This window comes from Bacillus rossius, chromosome 12 (genome assembly GCF_032445375.1).
Source record: "Bacillus rossius redtenbacheri isolate Brsri chromosome 12, Brsri_v3, whole genome shotgun sequence".
Classification (NCBI taxonomy): domain Eukaryota; kingdom Metazoa; phylum Arthropoda; class Insecta; order Phasmatodea; family Bacillidae; genus Bacillus; species Bacillus rossius.
The window spans coordinates 27,665,527-27,689,659 of NC_086339.1; the positions used below are offsets into that span (position 1 = coordinate 27,665,527).

The window sequence follows — 24,133 nt, forward strand, 5'->3', positions numbered from 1 at the left end:
GAACTCTTCTTGGGAGCCGATTTTCGTAAAAATCCTTTTCTCAGCGGGAGTTTACGTAGCAAAAGGAATTAACGTGTCAGATTTTAAAGTCTGTAGTTTTTACAATTCCTGAGAATTCGTGATGAGGAGATCATTGAGTAGGTAGTATTTTTCTGTATACAAACTATACCAACCCCTTTAGGGGTGAAATTAAAAAAAAATCAATCTTTTATACACCCCTAGGGTACTCAAGAAATATTTCCTTCAAATTTCTAATCTCTATGTCCACCAGTTTGGGCTGTGCACTGTCAGTCAGTCAAGATATGATATGTTGTGCCTATCCGCCTTAAAAAAAAATTCCCTCTATTGTGCACCCCTAGGGTACTCAATAAATATTTCCTTCAAATTTCTAATCTCTAGGTCCACCAGTTTGGAATTTGCGTCGACGGTCAGTCAGCCAGTGTTGAGGCTATCCGCCTGCACTGAGAGAGAGGTTTTGTTTGCCTCAACAAAATATTTGTTTGTACATGGCGAAATAAATATATTTTGTTAATTCAAACAAATATTTTGTAGTGGGAAAGATTCTGTTGACCCAACCAAAATGTTTTGTCAACTCAACTGTATATATTTGGGTTAGGTGTAACAAATAAATTTTTTGTTACTTACCAATTTTGGTTTAGCTAACAAAATATTTTTTGTTACGGCAACTAAATATTTGTCTCGCCACATACAAACAAATATTTGTTTGATTCAAACAAACCTTTTGACGTGACGTCTAATAAATCGATGAACGCCAGCTGCACGCACGAAAGTCTCCCGTAACGCACATTGTCCCGTTACGCGGTGTCCCGTTACGCTCATTGTACGCTTGCGCCGCATATATCTCTCTTCCACTCGATTGGAACAACCATCGATTTGACTTTTTCGAGGCACATTAAATTTTAAATACTCCCATTCGTTTCCTACTTTTCCTATCATCGTCCTATCCTTAACAGAATAACACAGATTGGAAGAAGTTAAATAGCAAACATGTATAAAAGTTATGGTTAAAATAATCTCTTCGTTAAAGTAATAAACATATTTGAATTAATGAGTGCAAATAAAATTAAATTTATCAATTTAATTGTAGATTTCATTTCACTCCTTCTTTGTATCCATACAAAATAGTGATAATTCAATAAAAAATGATTCAGTTTTATTCATAAAAGTATGCAATCATTTCATCAAAGTTTTGTTATGAGGTTTGTCACGTTAAACTATCGTCGCGTAAACCGACTTTACAGACAACCAATTAATTTTTTTTTCCTCTCTGTGTGCCGGCAGGTTCAACACGTTCCAGATCACGCTGGGGGCCACCAGCAGGACAGTCGCCCAGTCGGGCACCGTCAGCCAGGCGGCGCGCGAGGCGCTCATCCACGCCAACTGGGACACCAACGCCATCTCCAACGACATCGGCCTGCTGAGGCTGGGCTCGCTCGTCACCTTCACCAGTGAGCATCGTCGCCCTGCTCTGACGAGACAGTCCGCCATCTTGACGCGGCCATCTTGTCCCGCGTGTGTCTCGGCTCTCGGTTGGAGCGGGGACAGAAGTGGTGCTGCCCGTGTTACGGGTGGATTGCGCGAACCGAAGTTCACAAAGACAAAAGCGAAACTTCGTGGCATTAACTGTTTAATGTGCTTGAACGAAAAATTCTTGGTCGATAATCAGGTCCAAAGCCGGAGCTTAGCATTTTTGTTTCGTCTTTTTTTCTTTTTTTTTCTTTTTTTCGTTTTTCCAGAGCCGTTTCATTACATTGTAAAAAAATTTCCGTCTGCCAATGGAATGATTCGATAGTCGACGTAGCGCCAGGTGCGTAAACTTCATGTGATCCGCTTTCAGAAATGAAGTTGATAACACAATTTGGTTATATTTATTATTCTAGGCATTTTTTTTTAAAGAATTCTAAATTAAATTTCGTTTGCGAGTTTCGTGTTATAAGTGCATTTGTTTAATTAGAACATACTAATTCTCTCGTTGCCAATGTTAAATGAAACACATCTTTGACGAGTACTGAAAGACACGCTAATTATTTTTTTTTGTCTGGTTCAAAAGTGAGGAGTACACCGACGTTACAGTCAACATTGCAATCAACATCAACAGAGTAACAGTCTCCTTCTGAGATCCAGGGCAGTTCTCAGATTGTCTCACAGTTTCAGCCAGTCAGGGAACGCCAACCTGTCAGACGAAAGTATCTAAAGGCAAAAGGACAGCCATGAAACTAAGTAGGAGACTGTTACCCTGATGACGGCTACTGCATTGTCTACCGAAACTTTGATAAAGTCTTGAATTTTGATTTGATCAAAGCTCAAAAACCAACAGTTCTTATGTAAAGCACAGTTTAATATCAATAGTGGTGGTAGTATAGTAGCTATTTTGGTTTCATTTTAGGGGTTTGTATTTTAGGATATCATTGACCCTTATTTTAGGATCTTGAATTGATTTTTTAATTTACAAATTCGATTATTTATTAACTGTGTTATTATTTTTATGTGTTATTTTTGATGTTATGTATAACTCACTTTCACTATTAATTGATTTATTTTTGGGTCTTAGTTTTAAGAAATATAGAGATAAAATATTATGTTTCAGAGACTACAGTCTAAAGATATTTACTTAATTCAATTCCTTTAAAATAAGTTATAAAAAACTGAAGAATTATTTGCTACTCCACAACTGTCATAAAGTTTATAAATCTAATAGGTATCTTAAGCGTTCCAGAAATGTTGACGTACGTACTTTTTCTAATGTTCATAAAGCTTTTTATTTCCTGATATTAGAGCAAGAAAAACGATTTTTCTTTTCTTTAATATCAACAGACATAATCCCAACATCATGGAGTGTTCTAAACCTATAAATTCAACGTTAAATTAATAGAAAAAAATTGTCTTGATTTCAGACTTCATCAACGCCGTACGTCTTCCCCGTATCTCCCAGGCTTCCGTCACCTTCGAAGGAAATGCGGCCGTTGTCAGCGGCTTTGGAAGGACTTCTAGCAGTAAGTGCAATATAACTTACTGATGAAACAACGTCGTCTGGATACTGCTACGACATATCAATGAAGATAAAAAACAAAAAGTCAAATAAAAAAATTCCCTGTAAAATGAGTCCACCAAAATATTTCTCAATCTAGAATTCTTTAAATTTGAAAAAGCGTAATTAAATGATAATTTCAAGTTTTAAAATGTTACCAGTATTATAAATAAAAAAAATGTCCTTCACATTAACGAAGTATAATTTTTTTCTGTCATTTCACAAATGTAAATAGTAGCAATAAATGCAACTTGACATATATATTTATATATAATATTTCTTACCTCGCTAGTGATAACGTGAATAAGGATATTTATAGTCAGTTTATTCGTTTAACTGTATTGGCATAAAGTGATTGATTTTAGAATTGTGTTCAAATTTAAAAAAAAGTAAAATTATTGTAAGTAAATATTTCCTTTTTTTCCCGACAGCAATTGTTTATTGTTTTACTGCGTGATGCTTCGCAAGGCGACATGTACTTATAGCTGCGTGGTTATCCAAGCTGCCGGAGAGAACTCGCCGTGCTGGAAAGATGTCTGAAGTGTTCTGAAAGTGTTCTGAAAGTGTTCTGAAGTGTCCTTCGCGTGCGCGTGTGTGTGTGCGCAGTCCTCAACATCGCGTCCAGCAACCTGCTGTACGCCGACCTGACCATCATCGGCAACACCCAGTGCGCCGCCACGTTCGGCGCGCGCATCCTCGCCTCCAACATCTGCACCCTGGGCGAGGGCGGCAGGAGCCCGTGCAACGTGAGTCGTCGTCGGCCGACGGCGACCTCCTGTGACCCACGACCGTCTTCCCTGTTCCCGTCAACCTCGCCTCAATGAAGCAACCCCCAGCAGTCATTGCTGACTGGCTGACAGGGCCCAGGACACGGGAAGCCTACAACTCACGTAGTTTCGGTTGTTCCCTGCAAGAATTTCCGAAGATTTCCGAAGTTTTGCGTTTCGGTACGAACGCCACTTCAGCCGCTGAATCAGAAGTTTCCAATGGAAAAACTAGCATGTTGTGACTGACCTAACCTAACCTAACCCTTCGATTTTTTTTTTAATTTCAATTTTTGAGAGAAATCCGAAGTTGCACGAACGTGGTAGGGAACCGAAACTACGTGAGTTGTAGGCATACCCCCAGGACACAGCCAACTGTCTGGTCAGCTGAGTGCGGTAAAGGGGGCTGAGGCGGCCGGCGTCTATGCTGGGTTGGTGGCCCCAGCCGCTGGTCATCGCGAAAGCTCCAATACCCTCCAGATCTAACAAAAGGGAGCGATCCCTAACAGTTCTGTTTTTTTACTCTTAAAAAGCTCTGGGGATGTTTATGAAAAGCGAACTGGAATGCTACTCCCACCCTACCCTATTAGTAGAGACCGGAAAAATTCGCGGGTTCAATGACCTCCAGGATAGACTCAAATATCCTCTACACACTCGGGTAAATGCCAACTGTTCATTGGCTGCTGATTTGTGAGTTTTCTCGACCGGGTGGCCTGTGATTCGACGCTTCTATGAGTGATGGGTCTCTAATTGGCCCTCAGTCCTCCATATCAACAGTGAACCAATGTCAGAAGCAGCACTAAGGTACAATTATTTTAATTTTAGCATGACACGAAATGAACACGCGAATTTTTCAGGTCTCTACCTATTAGGGCGCACATGTGGGAGGGGAGCGTGAGAATGCCGGCCGTAAGATCGGAATGATCTGGCTGACAGGGATCTCATCATCGCCATGGCGGGCCCCAAGGGCCGAGCACCAGAACGTGGCATCGAACCGCGAGGCCTGCGAAGTAGTACCAGGCCGCGGAATCTCGGCCCTCAACCTCCCGTGTTGGTCCCATGATATTAGTGTCCTCTGCGTGACCTATCCGCTGCGCGAATCCCGCGCATGCGCACAGCTCTGACTTTCTCGTTTGAACTCGTCCAGATGACGAACCCGCGTGGGTTCAGTAACAAATTTCGTGAACATCGACGGAACGTACTGAACGTATTGGTATACAAACGAAACTTTATTATACCGTAATTATCCTGGATGGTACACTTTAATGGTATTTAGAAATAATCGCAACTTAAAAAAAAAGTACTTGAGAAGATTTAGAATAACACCAATTGTTTCGTGTGACGGTGTTGCTCTCTCTAGGAGTTTTGACGTTACAATCGTATCGATGGTTGCGGAACGTCCGCTGGAATGCGTTGAAACCAGTTTCTTGCCTCGCGCAAAGGCACCGTTTATTTAAAACTGTTGCCGATTTGATTCCTTACAGGGAATTTCGGTTTGGACACGTTCTGGAATACTGACCACGAGTTAGGTTACGGTTGTATCCCAACAAGGCAGTGCTCATTCGCTATTCCACCCTAACTTCTTGGAATACCGTCCTTAATGTTGCTTCAGAACACATCCTTACAGGAACCTCTGGTATAGAGTAGGTATAATTGAAAATTGAATCTTGGTCTTACATGGGCACGCATGCACTGTTAAAAATTTTCACCTCCAATTTACGAAGAACGCTGGTAACAAATAATTCAGGGAACTACGTACTTTGAACATGAATCCAATATATATATATATATATATATATATATATATATATAGTTGGTATAGTAACAAAACATTCAAAACTGGTGAACTCTACAGTAAGAACACTCTTGGTTTGTCCACTTTTTTAAGAACAAATCATACAACTCGTAAGTCACAATACGGTGTCGTTCCTACCAAGAGTCAGTTATTTTAAATTACGAGGGACGTTTCGTTTTTCAGGTGAATTATTCTTTGGAATGTACGTAAATTTACTGTTATTTCTAACAACGTACGATGTGCAAAGCTTCAGAGGAAAAAAAAACACGCCATTAGAAAACTGCTCGAGATATTTGAGTGAGGCATGTTTACGAAAAGCATTTTAAGAAAACGCTGAGGGTAAAACCATGGAAAATGAGATAAAGTAATGTTTACAGATTGAAAGCGAGGTTTAAAGTGACTTCATCCACGTCTACTGACGATTCATCACTCATCAGACGGGGCGCCATTCAAATGTTGATAATCGAGGTGCTCAGCTCGGAGGCTGGTTCAAATGAATGCCCAGACTTCGTTATGGGGAGATGGCAGAGAGACGTGTGAACTGTAAACTGTGAACGAGTCTTTCGGTACACGCCAGTAAACATCTAAACCCGATAACGAGCAAAATTCTAATGATGTTGTAAATACACTAAAAAAATTAGCATGCATCATGTGCTCTAATCGGGGATCGGCCCAACATAGCAGAGATTCATAACGTGCCTACCTCCCCTAGCTTAGATCTGGACTAACACTATTCAAGTTTGGGCCCAGGTGAACCTGCGTGAGGTGGACTTGGCAGCCGCGTAGCAGCCTCGGCGATCCTCCGCACACGAACCAAGCACAAGAAATGACTGTTCGCTTCAGTGGGTTGCTCTACGTTCGCAGGGCGACAGCGGCGGTCCCCTGGTGATCAGGGAGGCTGACGGACAGTACACGCTGGTGGGAGCCGTGTCCTTCGGCGTCCGCAACTGCCCAGCCGGCAACCCGGCAGCCTTCGTCCGCGTCTCCAGCTACCTCAACTGGATCTCAGCCAACACGGGGCTCGCCCTGAGTCCGTGAGGACTTCTTGCCCGTCGTCACCGTGCGAAGATGCCCCTTCGTAAACGAAAATTTATTAATTAAAAAAAATCTTTGAAATGAAATCATGCAAGTGTTTCATATTTATTTTCCTCCCCAGCCTTATTATATATATTTTTTAAATTTTAAAACTCCTACAAATCACTGAATTATAAAATTTATTTCAATATCATAAACACTCGGTACACAAGAAATAATCACATTTTAAGGCAGTTGTACCTTTACCGAACAGACTCATCCTCATTGGCCGAAACCCCACTTCCAAATCACGACCGCTTACATTGGACCCCGTCGGCTGTGAATGGCCCCTGTGTGAATCCCGCGCCAGATCACCCAGGCCTCTAGTTGTTAAGTCACTTTTTTTTTAAAAAAAAGAAGGCCGCAACAAGGCATGCTGAACCGTCGGACACATCTTCATTTCCCCGGACCTGGACTCAACACAGATGAGCAGAAGTTGCTAGTGACTCTGGTCACTAGAGCCTACGATCTAGAATTTAATCAATTTTTTTCCAGAGCCAAAGTTTCTCGCTCGTATATTATAACTCGTCCCAGGGAATTGGGAGGGGGTGAATCCCATCTCCCTAATTCGAACGTGTCCATGGACTGGCAAATGAGGAACTTAGGCCGCTTTTAGGATTATTTTCATCACGTTTAATTAAATAAGTGATTTTTACGTAAAATATTTTTTTTTGCATTCGTCAAGGATCGAACCAAGGACAAGAATCGATCAAATCAATTGGAGGCTGGTAGATGAGGAATCTAAACCTCTTTTAGGTAATTCGTTTTTACCATATTTCATTAAATATTTTTTTTAACCTGTAATTACAATTTTCGCATTGGACAGGGATCGAACCAAGGACATAAATCGATCGAATCAACAATTACTTTAATAAGCAAATTTTTTGATGAATTTTGGAAAATTTTCCAAACTTTTGGTCAAACATTAAATAATTGTATTAAAGCTCTGAGGAAGCAACCCCCTCATGAGAAAAATTGGACTTTGAATAATTTTCGCAACTGGTTCAGATTGTGGATTGTGCTCAGTTGTGGCGTGTGTCTTCGATGGCGTAGCAAGGACTCTCTATAATCCCCCATCACCGCGTATTGTTTGCCCCGATGTACGACCCTCAACCAAGGCATCAGGGCAAATCCGGTCCAACAATCCCAGGATGAAAGCACTGCTAGTTTACAGTAATTGCCTAAACCGGCCTCCAAAACGTTAGTATGACAGAAACACGCCACGACGTGCCATGACTTTTAAGATTACCCTGCCTTTGTTGCACTATGGGCCCATTTCCCGTTTAAGACTAAGGTGACTCTTATAAGTTTGTAGTAAAATTAATTTATGTCTCAGCTCTCTCTCCTTTTATGTTTGGTAATGATGATTTTTCAATGGTTTTACGTATTCATTGTGATGAACTTTTCAAATTTTTACTAAATAATTTAAAAATTCTTTAAAAAATCCAATTTATATATAAATTTCATTAGTGATTTTTATATAGGGTGCATATCTTCGTAGATACAGCTGTGCACGTATTTTTGTATGATGTAAGGGGCTAGTATGTAGATTCCAATAAATTTTCACCTAAATCTGTCGTAATTTATAACACACATAAAAATTACTAAATTTAATTTTCACTTAAATATGTTAGCTAGCAGAATTAAAACACCACATTGTATGAAAATTGCCACATGGTTAAATATTTATTTAAATTAAGGTTAATTTATAATGGACATAACAAACTTTTGGTCTTCACTGATACGATTGATATTTTTTTTTATAAGATATAGCCAACTTTGTAATTAAGGCTTCAAGCATAATGCCAGTTTTGTGTGGTAGCTGAAATATTTTTTTTATATTTGAGTAATGTCAAAGCCTTTTAAATCCCAAAATTTTTTACTTATAGCCACAGAAAAGGGAGCATAACATTGAGCCTTATAATTATCTACGTTTTTATTTTTGGGTAATTGTAATCGTTTGGGATTGTGTCGAAAAAGCCTTCGAATAAAAATGATTGCCCATCCACAGTATCCAAATGGCTATTGAAATCACTCACATTATGTCACACATGAAAACAAGTGTCATAGACGACCACGCTACTATGATTTGAGTATGCGTCAACACATGGACGGAGTTTTAAAAAGTCAATGTAAATTTTCAACAGAATTTAAAAGAAAACCAAAATAAAAACCAACAAATGAGAAGCAGCAACAAATAAGACCGCGCAGTCATATTTATCTTTTTTCACCCAAAATTCATGTAAGTATTACCACTCAGCATAACAGAACTAGGAACAAGCCTTTTCTAACGTATCTAGGAGCGTTTTTTAACAAAGAACCATACAAATAAGAAAAAAGTTATCTATTTTAATGTTTAGTATTAATAATAATATTTCAGAACTTTATTAGGTTATGTTAGAATAATAAACTGATTTTACACAAACAAATATGCACATATTCTGGCTAGTGCACAAAAATAAGAATGGTAAATAAAATATTTAAAAGTTAACAAAAAAATTGGTTGTCTGTAAAGTCGGTTTACGGACGATAGTTTAACGTGAAAACGTCATAAAAAAACATTGATGAAATGATTGCATACTTTTATGAATAAATTGAATCATTTTTATTGAATTATCACTATTTTGTCTTGATACAAAGAATGAGTGAAATGATATCTACAATTTAATTGATAATGTAGAAGTAGACACCACAGCCTCTCTCTCTCTTTCTCTGGTGTATGCTTTGGCCACACGTGTGGTAGACACTTCGGTCGACTCAACCTCCTTCTTCTTCGAGGTGTACGTCACCACGTTGTGGTGATCACTACAGTAAATATAATTTCTTCTACTTAAATGGGTGCCATGTTCATATTATTATTCATGAAAAAATAATATTTAAACGTAACAATTTTTTTTTTAACATTTACACACACACACACACACACACACACACATATATATATATATATATATATATATATATATATATATATATATATATATAGTAACTGTGATATAGCCTGATTGTAGTTTTTCATCAACTTTATAGATCATCATTCAATAAGATTCAACATAGGCATGGTCATAACACAAAATAACTTCTAACGAATTAACATGTATCATTGAAACCATAAAATTAACTACTTCCATCAACCATTCTCTTACATAGTGTATTGCCTCATTTATGTTGAACAACAGAAAACCTTACTCGAAAAGTTATATCTGATAACAAAACAAAATATTAATGTAGCTATAATACAGTCTGGATGAAAAATCTTATAATCGATATTATTTTCCCAAAACTAGCTTCAATCGTTTACACACGAAATTCTCACCTCTACCTCTGAGCTTGTCGACAAAGTTTAACTTGTGAATATTTCAAACATATCAGTTTGATCTGTGCCCAAGAATAGTTTTTTTTTTTTTAACATTCAAAATAATCAGATCGTTCAGGCTTACCTAAATTCTTCTTGAACCAAATCAAGCCTGAGGCATTGCAAATACTGAGAATGGCCAAAACTCAGCTAAATCAAACCTGATTAAAACAACTGATACTTCAATTTGTGGCCCAACTTCACAGGATTATTATCAATTGCCACTCTTGATATATTAAGACCGTTTTCTGAAGTTACAACACATTTTCGTGGAACTCAATATACCATCAAGCCATATTTAAACAATGGCTTTTCCCAACTTTTTTCTTCTATATCCTTCCCTGCACTCATACGAAATTCAACTCTCTAATTGTTATAAAATTTAAACATTGATTGTTAGCCTAAATAAACAATATGGCTGGGATTTATTAACTTGACTGATACATTGGTATCTGATGAAAAATACGTTAATACCTAACCAAATTATAGCAATCTGACTAAATTTAAATATAAAAATTCTGAAAATACTTGCACTCCACATTAACCTTCAAACAAAATATTAGTAAACATTGTGCACAGATGGAAAATTAAATAAACAAATAGCCAACATGAACAAAATTAAACTATAGATGCCAAAGAGTAATCAAATAATTGTCCATGGAGGTAACGCACTAATAAAATCTGAAACATACATAATTATATAAATTAAATATTGGTTTGAGGCAAGACTCTGTACGTGGCTACGCGTACAATAAATTTACTTTTATTTGCTCTCAATAATTCAAATATATTTATTACTTTAACGAAGAGATTATTTTAACTATAACTTTTATACATGTTTGCTATTTAACTTCTTCCAATCTGTGTTATTCTGTTAAGGATAGGACGATAATAGGAAAAGTAGGAATCGAATGGTAGTGTTTCAAGGATGATGTGAAGGAAAATGGCTTACCCAACACCAAGATGCAGTCAAAAATAATATTTTTGCGCCACGGACTCTGCAGCAATGCTAGGAGGAACGGGGCTAGCAAAGAGCAATGAAAATATTACATTGAAATGCATAAAAAATAATTACGCCACGGACTCGGTCGCAATACTAGAAGGTACAGGTTAGCAAAGAGCAATATAAAATGAGCGAAACGGGACAACGTGCGTAACGGGACACTTTTTCGTGCGTGCAGCCGGCGTTCATCGTTTTATTGTACGTTTTCACGTCAAAAATGAAGAAACTAAAATTAATGAACGAAGTTAAGATCGAAGGTACAGTAACCACAAATAATTTGGTTTAGTCAGCTTAGCTATAATATATATATTTAAATATATATATATATATTATAATAGCTATAAATACGCTCATCGGTGACCATTGACTGATTCACTGACCGACTCTGTAACGCTGTATGAATTCTGTTTTCATGCGCTTACAATGTAACATTATCATTGCTCTTTGATAACCTGTCCCTCCTATCATTGCTGCCGAGTCCGTGGTGCAAACATAATATGGGTTGGGAAAGGGGGGGGGGGGGCATAGCGTTTATTTTGACAAGGCCGATAGTTTCAGCATTTTTCAGTGAGCCGTGGCTTGGTTTGCCACTTTTTGGCTGCGTATATCTGTTTAGTATGATTAAAGTTTTTGGCCTCCCCTTGCAAATATGAATCTATTCCAACCACTGTTGTGACAATTCTCCAGCGCTTATAATATGAGTAAATTGGTGGGATTAGATTTTAAGGCAAATTTAAATTGTTGCATGCTAATGTTTTTACGAACTATATTAAAGTGAGCCCCTTCATACGACTCACACTGCCAAAATAGTTGCCATCCTGGTGTATTTTGAATCGAATCCACAGCAAGGAAGATTATTGAATGGCCAGAGACAGTTCACACGCAATGTAGTTTTTCAAAAGGTTCTTCATTTAAATAATTTTTTTCCGATAATTTTTTGATCATTAAAAATAATTTTCTTTTTTATAATATTAAAAGAAATTGAATTTTTTATATATATTTTGTGAATATTAAATTAAAATATTTGTTATACTAATAATTATTCAACGGACACCTTAGATGCTTTACAACTAACTAGTAAGATTATACTTGCTTCAATACAAACTACTTGGCCAATTTTGATTGCACTTTAAGTGCTTTTAGTCTATGATTATTATTAAAAACTGTTATATATTTGAACTCGCTGCTGTGACGGTAGCCGAAGATATAACAATAAAACCATATTTTTTCACAACCAAGTGCCACCAACTTAAGGTGAGCTCCCATTTCTGCCTACAACCTCTTCTACCAACACTACTATGTACCACATACATAATCTTATTTATTTATTCTGTCATTATCAATAATCATTTCACGATTGATGGTAACATTTTTGAATAAATGATGTGGTTTTTGAAAATAGTCTAAATTAAACTTTTAAAATATACCATTTAAATTGGTAAATTCATTTATGGACATCCTGTAATCCCAGGTATTCACACAAAGTTACTGTTATAAAAAAAACCTACATTGTTATGTGCGATTTTTCGCACAGGGACACACACTAGTTTACATGATAGTAATAATCAAAAATATTGTATGTATTCCTACTGATATAATAAAACGATAGAGTCCTGATTGGTTCTCTGACAACATTGCAAAACATAATAATCATGTCCTCAGTTCAGCGTGTGCTAAGACTTCGCGTTAATTACACGAGTTAAAGTGTCCATGTTTCAATCCTACATCTCGTAGGCATGACTCATGCTAAGTGCTAACACATGCACAAAGGTCGTCAGCCAATTGGTTCCGGATACTGCATATCTTGATACAAGCGGAATACAACACTACAGCAGTTCTGATGAATACGGATGCGATGAAAGTTTAAAAGGCTTCGTGGAATTTTCTTCAGCGGTCCCAGGACAGGAATTAGTCGATCGTCTTCCAGTTTTAGTTTCAGGGAAAGGAGTGGATCAGCTCCTTTGCATACCAAAACTTGAATCTGGAGAGGGTGAAAAAATAGCATCAGCAGTTTATGACTCTCTCGTTTCCTGGGGTATAATTGATAAAGTGAAGAGTATGTGTTTTGATACAACTGCATCTAATACTGGATCACGCAACGGGGCTTGTATTTCACTTGAACAGAAAATGGATAAAGAAATGCTTTGGCTACCATGTAGGCACCATATTATGGAAATAATGCTCGAATCCAACGTACAAAACCAATTAGGACCTTATTCAGGGCTAGATTATTTGTTATTCAAGAGATTCCAGAAATGTTGGTCATCGCTCAGTAGAGAAGAATATCTAACAATTGAAAATGATGTAAAATCTATGGGCAAGATAAAGAAACTTAAAGATGAAATAATTGCTTTTCTCAAAAACTACTAAGTGAATATCAGCCAAGAGATGACTACAAGGAACTGTTGCAGCTAAGCATAATATTTCTAGGAGGAGTTCCAGAAAAAGGTGTATCATTTAAGAAGCCTGCAGGTCTTCACCGTGCTCGATGGATAGCCAAATCAATTTATTCTCTGAAAATATTCTTATTTAGAGAACAATTTAAATTGGCGAACCTCGAAGAAAAAGGATTGCTTGAGATCTGTATGTTCTCAGTCATTATTTACATAAAGTTTTGGTTCCAAGTTCCATTAGCATTTTCGGCACCAAGGAACGATTTAGAGCTCCTTAAAGAGCTGAAGAAATATGAGGAAGTCAACAGTGTTTTAGCAAAAAAGGCATTGAACAAAATTTGTGCCAATTTATGGTACATTTCTGATGAACTGATTGCTCTATTTTTTTATGAATACGTTGCAAATGCAACAAAGGAAAAAAATGGTGGAAGCACTGAATAAAGAAGGAGCTGAATTCTCTCCAAAGCGCATCACAGTTGACCTGGACACTATTAATAAGAAAGGGCTAGAGGATTTGGTCAGCAGTAATGCAAAACGATTCTTTTCCATCGCCGGAATCGATTCAAAGTTTATTGAAAAAAAAGTTGAAGATTGGAATAAAGACGAAGAATATGTCAATATGAAAGAAATAGTGAAGTAATTCAAGGTAGTAAATGATACTGCAGAGAGAGGAGTGTCCCTTATACAAGAATATAATAAAATTCTTACTCTTAATGAAGACCAGAAACAGTACATTTTATTACTTGTAAAATCATTCAGGCAGAAGTATACAGACTACAAAAAATCCACATTGTTGTCTGCCTAGTGGACTATAGCAGTTGGTTAGGTTTTATTTGAATAGTTTTTAAAAGACTCTGTGTCTGTACGTATTTTTATTGCATCATTACGTTAAAACAAAAATTTATACTGTTCGTTAAGAATCTAAATATATATATATATATAATTTCAGACACTTTATCACAGTATTACATGACCATGTTTGATATCTATTTGTAAGGAAATGAAAATAAAAATAATTATTTGCCAAATTGTGTTTTTTTTACCATTTACCAGTTATTTTATTATGTAATTAAAAACCAAATAGAGATAATTTTAGCATTTAAATTAGGTTTTAATAACATTTTTATACTGAACAACCACAAACAACTGGGTTGTATTAAAAAGATATTAATTCCCTACAAAAAAAATTTTATTTTGAAAAATGTTAATTTTGCAATATTTTTTATAACTTCAAAGCTTGGTAGCAACCCCTAAATTTGTCCAAAAAAATTTAAAAATTTATATTTTGTTTCTCTCATCAAGTAGAACAAAATGGTGGGGTGAACTACAGCAAAAATAACTTTTTTTTTGTCTTTTAAGCATCACCCTAATAACTATCCATTGCAACTAGTACAATGAGATTAAACTTTAAGTTAAATAGACGAATACAGATGTTCCATATACTAAGCATATCTCAATAAATTCCTAAGTCCTTGCTAATTGGCAGTAATACTTGCTGGATTCTTGCGAAAACTATATTCTACGCGTCTAGACAAGACGAAATATGACCTAACTGACGAAATGAATAACTAAGTATTCCTACCTGATATTTCAGGATTGACTAATGTACCTCGTCATTCGAGAATCCCTGTTCTGGAATATTGTTTTTCTTATTGTTTCAAAAATTAATACTTATATCTATATTTAAAAATATATATATTTTTACATGTTACAAACAACATATTTTATTTGCTTAGTACATTTCCCATTAAAAATAGAATATGAAATTTTCAAAATTATTTGTGAGAATGCAATTATAATCAAACATTTTATATGTTATATATAATACGTATATAATATATAACATTTACTTAAGCATTAAAAATATATATAAAATTTAATATATATACTGGAGGAAATTTGACAAAACATACATAATTATATGTTCAATTCACAAAGAATGGCTGAAAATAATTCTCTGATGGTAATTCAGTTAAGACGCATGCACTCTCTTATCACGTGAAACTTCGTCACGTGTAAGCTCAATGTATTCGTGGTCAAACAATATGTTGTGAATTCGCAGCGTACTCAAGGATAAAGATTTATCTGACATTATCAACTTCAGATAAAGTTTTTTGACGTTTTAAATTAATTATGCTGTCACAAATGATTAATTTGCAAATGATATATGACATATGGCCATGAATATCTTTCAAACACTTGAACCCTGAAATTTGATAAGTTCTTTGTTTCTTGATGAAAAAGATGTACTATAAAACCCAACGGTGATCAGCATTTTAATGAAATTATCACCATGAAATTTCTAGTGGCTCTGACCCTCTTCGTAGCTGCAGCCCAGGTAAAGTCGTGTTTCATAAATCATTTATAATTTTTATAATTTATTGTTTTTCAAGTCACGGTTTTTGCATACAGCTTTCCACTTTGAAAATAGTTTATATAAATGATAACTCATTTGGCAATAGACCTGGGGAAATAGACAAAAAGAAAAGTTTGAAAACTTATGCAAATATTGGACCCGGCTGAACACAGGGTTATATATTGTCCACGAGTTAAAGCAAAATGGAAAACGCTATATGACAGCGTGGTGAACATAGAGAATCGACACACAATTACTGTTTTTATGTCTATAAGCTATTATTTTCTGTTTGCCAATGGCGATCGGTTTAACGGTTTAGAAGTTGATGCGCTGCAGCGCCATCTAGCGGCGAGTTACAAAAAAAACCTTCTCCATGGAAAAAAACTACTTCGATGTGGCAACTTTCATGGCGAGTGGTCAAACGGTGTTGGAGTTTATCAACGTCATACGTACCAAAATCCATTTATATTTATAAAATTATAAGTAATTTATTTAAAATCACACAATATTTATTTTTCACAGCATATTCGGTTTTAAAACCAGCATAGATTTATTGCTCAAAAATGATTCTTCAAATTCAAAGAGACTAATGTGCTTATTATTTCGAGAAACGAAGCTGTGTATTAAGAAAAATAATTATTTTCGGCACATTTTAGGTCACTCTTTCGCGAAAAACGCTTAAGACGATGGGACTTCTCAGGTTATCAATTTGCCTCCGAAAATTTGCTGCACTTGCAAGGTTCTAATAAATTATATCATAGTAGGGATAGGGTCGAACCCAAGCCTTTAATAACACAAACTTGAGGCCTCAGTGTTTATGGCCACCTGTCTACTTATATTATAAAACAAAATATTGTTATTAAAATTATTCAAAGTAGACCCTGAAAATATTGACATTTAAAAATTTGATCATAACAAGAAAAAATATATATCTAATTAATATCAGAGAATGGTTTTAAGTTAAACTTAGTGTATTGAAGATATATGTTTGTACGCTCACGTACAGAATATTTTTTTAGCTTAATATAATTTTTAAATAATTATTTTAAAATATATTGCCATTTTTAAATATGATTACATTTACATAAATAAATTGATTGCACAATGTTAATTTTTTTATTTTATTTACTGTGTAAGTTGTGCTAAGTAAAGCAAAGAATGTTATTTGGAATATGTTAAAATTTTAGTATTTTCATCTATAGATATATTATTTTTTGGAACAACAAAAAATATATATTCCAGAACAGGGATTCTCAAATGACGAGGTAAATTAATAAGTCCTAAAATATTGGGTTGTAAAACTTAATTTTTTCATTTCGTCAATTAAGTTAGATATCGTCTAATATTAAAGCATCGAATATAGTTGGCATAAATATCCAACAATAATTACAAATAGAAACGATTTAGGGGTTTATTGAGAAAAATGTTTGCTGCCTTATCGAATTGGTCACATATTTGGTTAGCGCAAAGAGGATCGTTGACAATTTAATGTATAACTTATGTTTTGCTAAAACCAGTGGTCTGATTTATAATTTAATTGCAAAAAATATTGTAACATAACCCATTAGTACATGTATTATTTCAGAACTGTAGAAATGTTGTTATTGTATTTTTATTGTTAGTTTGTTTGGTTACATATTAATTTATCAATTAATATCATTGTCGAAATATTAATTTGACTGGTCTGACTATCACAGATACTAACTTATGTGTTGGATGTATTTTTATATTTGCGTTAATTTACGTGCTATAATTGGATTCAATTCAAAAACTTTATTGCTTCAAATTCTTATTTCGACCAATACTACACTGTACTTGTTCTATTTTGAGAACAAATTTACTTGAATATCATAAAAAATCAAATTAATTTGTATACAAATTATAATTTTAACACATAATATTTATATTCATATTTATAAACAACCATACTTATTTTTTTAATATTTATATTTACTTTTTAATTTTCTTTTTGCACTGAAAAACAATTAATATTTTTGCTAACTGGGTTGATGATTTTAGAAGTACCCTCTTAATCATTGAATAGCTAACATATTATAAATAATAGTCTACAATTTCTGTTACAAAAAAGGGAGTTTGTATGGACTCACAACCAAACAATAAATAAAAACTTTCATAAAAAACAGTACACGAAACTATTTGTAAAAATCCATATTATTGGTATTCATTTCAAAATGCAATGTATTTATAAGTAACTAGATACTCTACCACAAAACTGTACGAGTATTTTTTATAAGTGCATAATAATCCAAAATGTATGTGGATATATCACGAAAACTACCCTAATGAATATTGTATTGCTCTAAACCTACTGTCAGGGATCTTCTTCAAACAGTCCAATCACTTTTGACCTCTTCTCATTTGCTGGAGTTGGACCATGTCTTCGCTCCGCTTGCTCTCTGCTTATGTTCGGTTTTAGCTTTTCTACAACTGGGGCCCATTTGTTGCTCAGCTTGTAGCTGAGAAGATGGTCACATAATTTCGCTTCCGCTTAGGACAAACTGCGCTCAACACGCCGCATTAAAAACTGCAAAATCTACAGTGGATCAGTGAAAGTTGGTTGGAAAAAAAATGCTGAATTCCCCGGGCTAAGAAACCTTTTTTGAAAACTCTTCGACAGTTTTACAAAGTAATAACATTCATTTGCAGTATCTTTTTACTATTTAATATTTTTATATAAGTTTTGTGTTGAGAGAGTTATCTTCCCAGGGGCGTAGGAACCGGGGGGGACAGGGGGGACGTGTCCCCCTGAACTTTTTGGGTGGAAGGGACTGTCCCCCCCAACTTTCTAGACCGTGATATTTTTATTTTATAATATTATTCTGCCCAACTTTATTCGTAATTTCTTCACTTATAAAATTTTATCTTAAGGAAACAATAATAACTTGAACATCGATGTATCCAATGGTTAGATACAAAAACTGCTTAAAAAGTGCTATTTTGCACTTTTAAAATCAAAATTTTCCGGTGGAGGACCCCCGGACCCCCCGTCTTAGTAAGAGGGGAATGGGTTTACATGACATCAAAATCATTATTTGTCCCCCTCCCCCCCCAACTTTATGAACACAGCTACGCCAATGAATCTTCCTGTATGTTGCATTCTGCGGACAAATGATGGAGACGTCTAGTGGTAGGCTTACCTGTTACTTTTGAGTATCAGTGAAATCGGTTCCAGTGAAATTTAGGTTCCTGTGAAATTAAACGGTGAACGGTGAAATCTCTCTCTAGTAATGCTCGTAAACGTAAACTGCTTCCTCGCACCGAAAAATGGTGAAATAAAGGGGATAAGTGAAATCACTGCCTCTCGGTGAATGATGAAATTAAATACATGCAATGTTTTTCACAGAAACCTTTCATTTTGTTTTGAGTTTATTTCGAGTTATAATTGAAAAATACTACATAATAATTATTTTAATTTTTTTAAAATAATATTGATTCCATATTTATATCCCTGTCCTTTCAGTTCAATAATATAACGAACACATATTAATTTTAAAACATTTATGAGAATTCATTATCTTCCGTGATATTCTGCTAGGCTTTCATTCGGTGAACGGTGATTTTTTTTTTACTGTAAATATTACAATTATGCAATTCGTATACTCCACATAAAGTTTTACTTCAAAATATATACATAAAAAAATGATTGTACTAAGATTGAAAATGTCAGAAACTTAATTCAACGATTATGTGGACACTAAAAGCTAGTGGTCGTATTACTGTAGGTAATCAATTTCACCGAATTTCACTGATACTTGTAGAAACTGGTCGCAGGTATACCCGTGAAATTTTGATATCGGTGAAAAAGTAACAGGTATGGATTTCACTGCCCACCACTAGAGACGTCCAAACTCAAAGGAGGCGTAATGTGAAAGAGTAACGCCAGCTGTGTTCTGCGGTCGCAGGCGGCCGCGGGCGACTGGAGGAGCCTGCAGTTCGTGCACCCCGAGGTGGAGGGCAACCCGCGCTACACGGCCGAAGAATGGCGCGACGTGTACGCCGCCGCGGAGGACTTCCAGCCCGAGGACACCGCGGGCCTGGTCCCGGGCACCGTGCCCCAACCAGGCGAGTGTCCTTCAGAAACACTGACCGCGTGTAGAGCAATTATAGGACTAAGAGGGCGCCATCTTTGTTCCAAAAAGTTTATTTTTTTAGTCCGGAGGACGCCAAGGACCTGGTCCTAAGCAAACTTCCTCAACCCAGTGACTGTCCTTCATGAATATTTTCTCCGTAGTAAACAATATAGAGGGGGAGATGTAAGAACTGAGAGGGCGCCATGTTTGTTCCAAAAAGTTTATTTTTTTAGTCCGGAGGACGCCAAGGACCTGGTCCTAAGCAAACTTCCTCAACCCAGTGACTGTCCTTCATGAATATTTTCTGCGTATTAAGCAATATAGAGGGGGAGATGTAAGAACTGAGAGGGCGCCATGTTTGTTCCAAAAAGTTTTTTTTTTTAGTCCGGAGGACGCCAAGGACCTGGTCCTAAGCAAACTTCCTCAACCCAGTGACTGTCCTTCATGAATATTTTCTGCGTATTAAGCAATATAGAGGGGGAGATGTAAGAACTGAGAGGGCGCCATGTTTGTTCCAAAAAGTTTTTTTTTTTAGTCCGGAGGACGCCAAGGACCTGGTCCTAAGCAAACTTCCTCAACCCAGTGACTATCCTTCATGAATATTTTCTGCGTATTAAGCAATATAGAGGGGGAGATGTAAGAACTGAGAGGGCGCCATGTTTGTTCCAAAAAGTTTTTTTTAGTCTGGAGGACGCCAAGGACCTGTTCCTAAGCAACCTTCCTCAAAACAGTGACTGTCCTTCATGAATATTTTCTCCGTAGTAAACAATATAGAGGGGGAGATGTAAGAACTGAGAGGGCGCCATGTTTGTTCCAAAAAGTTTTTTTTAGTCTGGAGGACGCCAAGGACCTGTTCCTAAGCAACCTTCCTCAAAACAGTGACTGTCCTTCATGAATATTTTCTCCGTAGTAAACAATATAGAGGGGGAGATGTAAGAACTGAGAGGGCGCCATGTTTGTTCCAAAAAGTTTTTTTTAGTCCGGAGGACACCAAGGACCTGGTCCTAAGCAACCTTCCTCAACACAGTGACTGTCCTTTAGGAATATTTTCTGCGTAGACAGTAAGATAGAGGGGGAGGTATAAGAACTGAGAGGGCACCATGTTTGTTTCAAAAAATTTGTTTTAGTCCGGAGGATGCCAAGGACATGGTCCTAAGCAACCTTCCTCAACACAGTGATTGCCCTTCAGGAATATTTTCTGCGTAGAAAGCAAGATAGAGGGGGAGGTACAAGAACTGTGAGGGCGCTATGTTTGTTTCAAAAAATTTGTTTTAGTCCGGAGGATGCCAAGGACATGGTCCTAAGCAATCTTCCTCAACACAGTGAATGCCCTTCAGGAATATTTTCTGCGTAGAAAGCAAGATAGAGGGGGAGGTATAAGAACTGAGAGGGCGCCATCTTTGTTTCAAAAAAGTTTTTTTTTTTTTTTTAGTCCGGAGGACACCAAGGACCTGGTCCTAAGCGACCTTCCTCAACACAGTGACTGTCCTTCAGAAATATTTTCTGCGTAAAAAAAGCAAGATAGAGGGGGAGGTATAAGATCTGAGAGGGCGCCATGTTTGTTTCAAAAAAATTTTTAGTCCGGAGGACACCAAGGACTTGGTCCTAAGCAACCTTCCTCGACACAGTGACTGTCCTTCAGGAATACTTAATGTGTAGAGAGCAAGAAATGAGAGTGAAAAATAGGAACCGAGAGGCGCCATGTTTGTTTCAAATAGTTTTAGGCCAGATAACACAACCGGTATCGTTCTCCAATAAGGTGACAGCCCTTCAGGAATTTTTACTGTGTAAATTTCAAGAGTCGAACGGGAGATATGGGAGATGAAAGTGTCATATTGTTAAAAAAAATTCTGTATCATATTTATATAAACCACACAAAAAATGCAAGAAACAAAAATTACAATCTGCTAAAAAAGTTCTTTAACACCCTTTTTAAATATCTGTTTTCAAACCACGTAGCTGCAAAAAAAAAAGGAAAATATGAATTGGCCAACATTAATCTTCTTGTGTTTGTGCTTGCATTGCCATCTTCCATACTTAAATTCATAATACCAAAGTCTTCACAGGGAAAACTATGCACTTTTATAATCAACGGACAGAAAATTGAAATGGCCTTAAAATTTTGAAACCGAGATGTCATCGATTGGTTTCATTTATTCCCCATTTATCTAGTTAATACACTTGCTGAATCTTTCTGCTGGACGAATTTAGACATGTACGATGTCCTTGTCGGTTGCAGAGGATGCCGGCAGGGTGTACACTAAGCCCGGTTCCCGCATCATCACCGGAACTGCGGTGAGCCAGGGCGACATCCCCTGGCAGGCGTTCATCATCATGGGAGGAACCAGCCTCTGTGGTGGTTCCCTCATCTCCAGCGAGTGGGTGCTCACGGCCGCCCACTGCCTCAGCGGGTACGTGAGCAGCAGCAAGTGCTGAACACCTTACACTGCCAAAACCACCTGGCTTTGCCGCAGCAAACGGCTTGTTGAGACGAACGAAAATGTTTGTTTGAGCACGAGCCACTGCTAATACCATGGAGCTAAAATTTAAAGGAGATTACAAACTAAACATTGATACTTCTCCGCTTTTTTTTTTAGAGACAAAGTCACAATTGGCAATAACCGTATGGGAAACCAATTGTTTCACTTTGACTTGACTTTAGAGCAAAAACTACATTACTACAAAACTTTAACTTTCCTGATATAAAAAAGACCAGATTCTGGCTTAGACTGTGTCCAAGCAATAATTTACTTTTAGTCATGCATATTTTCAGTCATAGAAAATATTTTCTAGTGACGAATTCAGCTACTACTGCTATAAATGAATGAAAGATCTAGTGCTTAGCATCCCACCCAAGTCAATGTAACTAGATAAAATGGAACGTTATTAGTTGAAAATCGTGCATTGATGGAACTATGTGTCCTGCATATCGAGCAAGTTGAATAAATTTAGGTTACTTATGTTGCCCGGGTGGTTATGCGAGCAAATCACTTGTCCCTGAAAAACATTTCATTCTTGCCGGGGGATAAACTCGGAATTTCAACATGCTGAAAATGTGGTTGAAGTTGCCATGAACAATTGGGAAATTTTCGCGGTACTCTTGTTCTCTCTACCATGCCTTCCTTTGCTGCTTCAGCTTACAGTTTCTAACCTCATCGGCTTCAGATAACTCCAATATTGACGACGTGTTTAACCAAAAATCTATCCAACTCATGTAATTATGATGGCTTCTGCCCCAAGCCATTACTTGTAGCAACGTTGTATGCTGGTGTCGCATTCTGGTTCGTTATCTATTAATGGTAATTTTGATCGGTTTTCCTTGATTTCCCAAAATCATTCCGGCAAAAGCAGAAATGATTGTATTTATTCACCTAACTGATGTATTTAATAAAGTTAACCTCGATGTCTTACATGGAAAATAAAACAAAGATGGCTTTTAAACATTTTCATTAAGGAGCTAAATTCACTATTTCTTCAACGGGGGTAAAATAAGGTTAAATGTTGAGAGGTAATTTACTATGTTAGCATATAATGGTTTTGTTGAAGGTGTTGCACTAAGCTCATTGGTAGGGACAGATAAATTTTGGGGGAAAAATCTTAAAGCTCATTGGACTTAAATAAGGCATGTTAATGCTAACTATCGTTTCCTTTTAATTGGCGGCCATCGGGAAGATAATCCATCGCCCTATTCGGCCGGGCCAGAAAGGACGTGTTTGCTTCCGCGCTGAATGGTCAGCTGGTCTAACAAAAATTTCCATTGCTCAGACTTTGCGTTTCATTTGAGTATGTTTAGCGTGTGGTGCAATCGACGTATGTACGTGCTCTTGAAAGATGCTGCCGACGTTGGGAGGTTTTGCCTACTCTCTTGCAGGTTCTCGTCCTTCGAGGTCACCCTGGGCGCCACTAGCAGGGCAGTTGCCCAGCCCGGCGCGATCACCCAGGAGGCAAGGCAGGCGCTCATCCATGGCAGCTACAGCCAGCTGCTCATCCTGAACGACATCGGCCTGCTGCGGCTGTCCTCTGTGGTCGCCTTCAACAGTGGGTAGCAACTCCCCATCTGGGCCTTTCTTCGACACACCAATTTGTGTTTCCACTATTTTTGACGTGACAACGTCTAATAAATCGATGAACGCCGGCTGCACGCATGAAAAAGTGTCCCGTTACGCACATTGTTCCGTTACGCTGTATACCGTTACACTAAGAAATTGACTAAAAAATTATGGTGATTCATATAATTCATGATGGATATTTGA

At 36.9% G+C, this 24,133-nt stretch overlaps 1 protein-coding gene across 1 annotated transcript in view; it reads left to right on the top strand.

The window, feature by feature from the left end:
* LOC134537281 (transmembrane protease serine 9-like) overlaps positions 1–24,133 on the top strand; it is a 35,618-nt gene that overhangs the window by 6,309 nt on the left and 5,176 nt on the right. The window contains exons 4-11 of the mRNA XM_063377555.1: positions 1,303–1,469; positions 2,916–3,014; positions 3,656–3,795; positions 6,473–6,642; positions 15,678–15,771; positions 19,713–19,872; positions 22,120–22,291; positions 23,752–23,918. Coding sequence (XP_063233625.1) covers positions 1,303–1,469; positions 2,916–3,014; positions 3,656–3,795; positions 6,473–6,642; positions 15,678–15,771; positions 19,713–19,872; positions 22,120–22,291; positions 23,752–23,918 — 1,169 coding nt within the window. The remainder of the gene's footprint in view (positions 1–1,302; positions 1,470–2,915; positions 3,015–3,655; positions 3,796–6,472; positions 6,643–15,677; positions 15,772–19,712; positions 19,873–22,119; positions 22,292–23,751; positions 23,919–24,133) is intronic.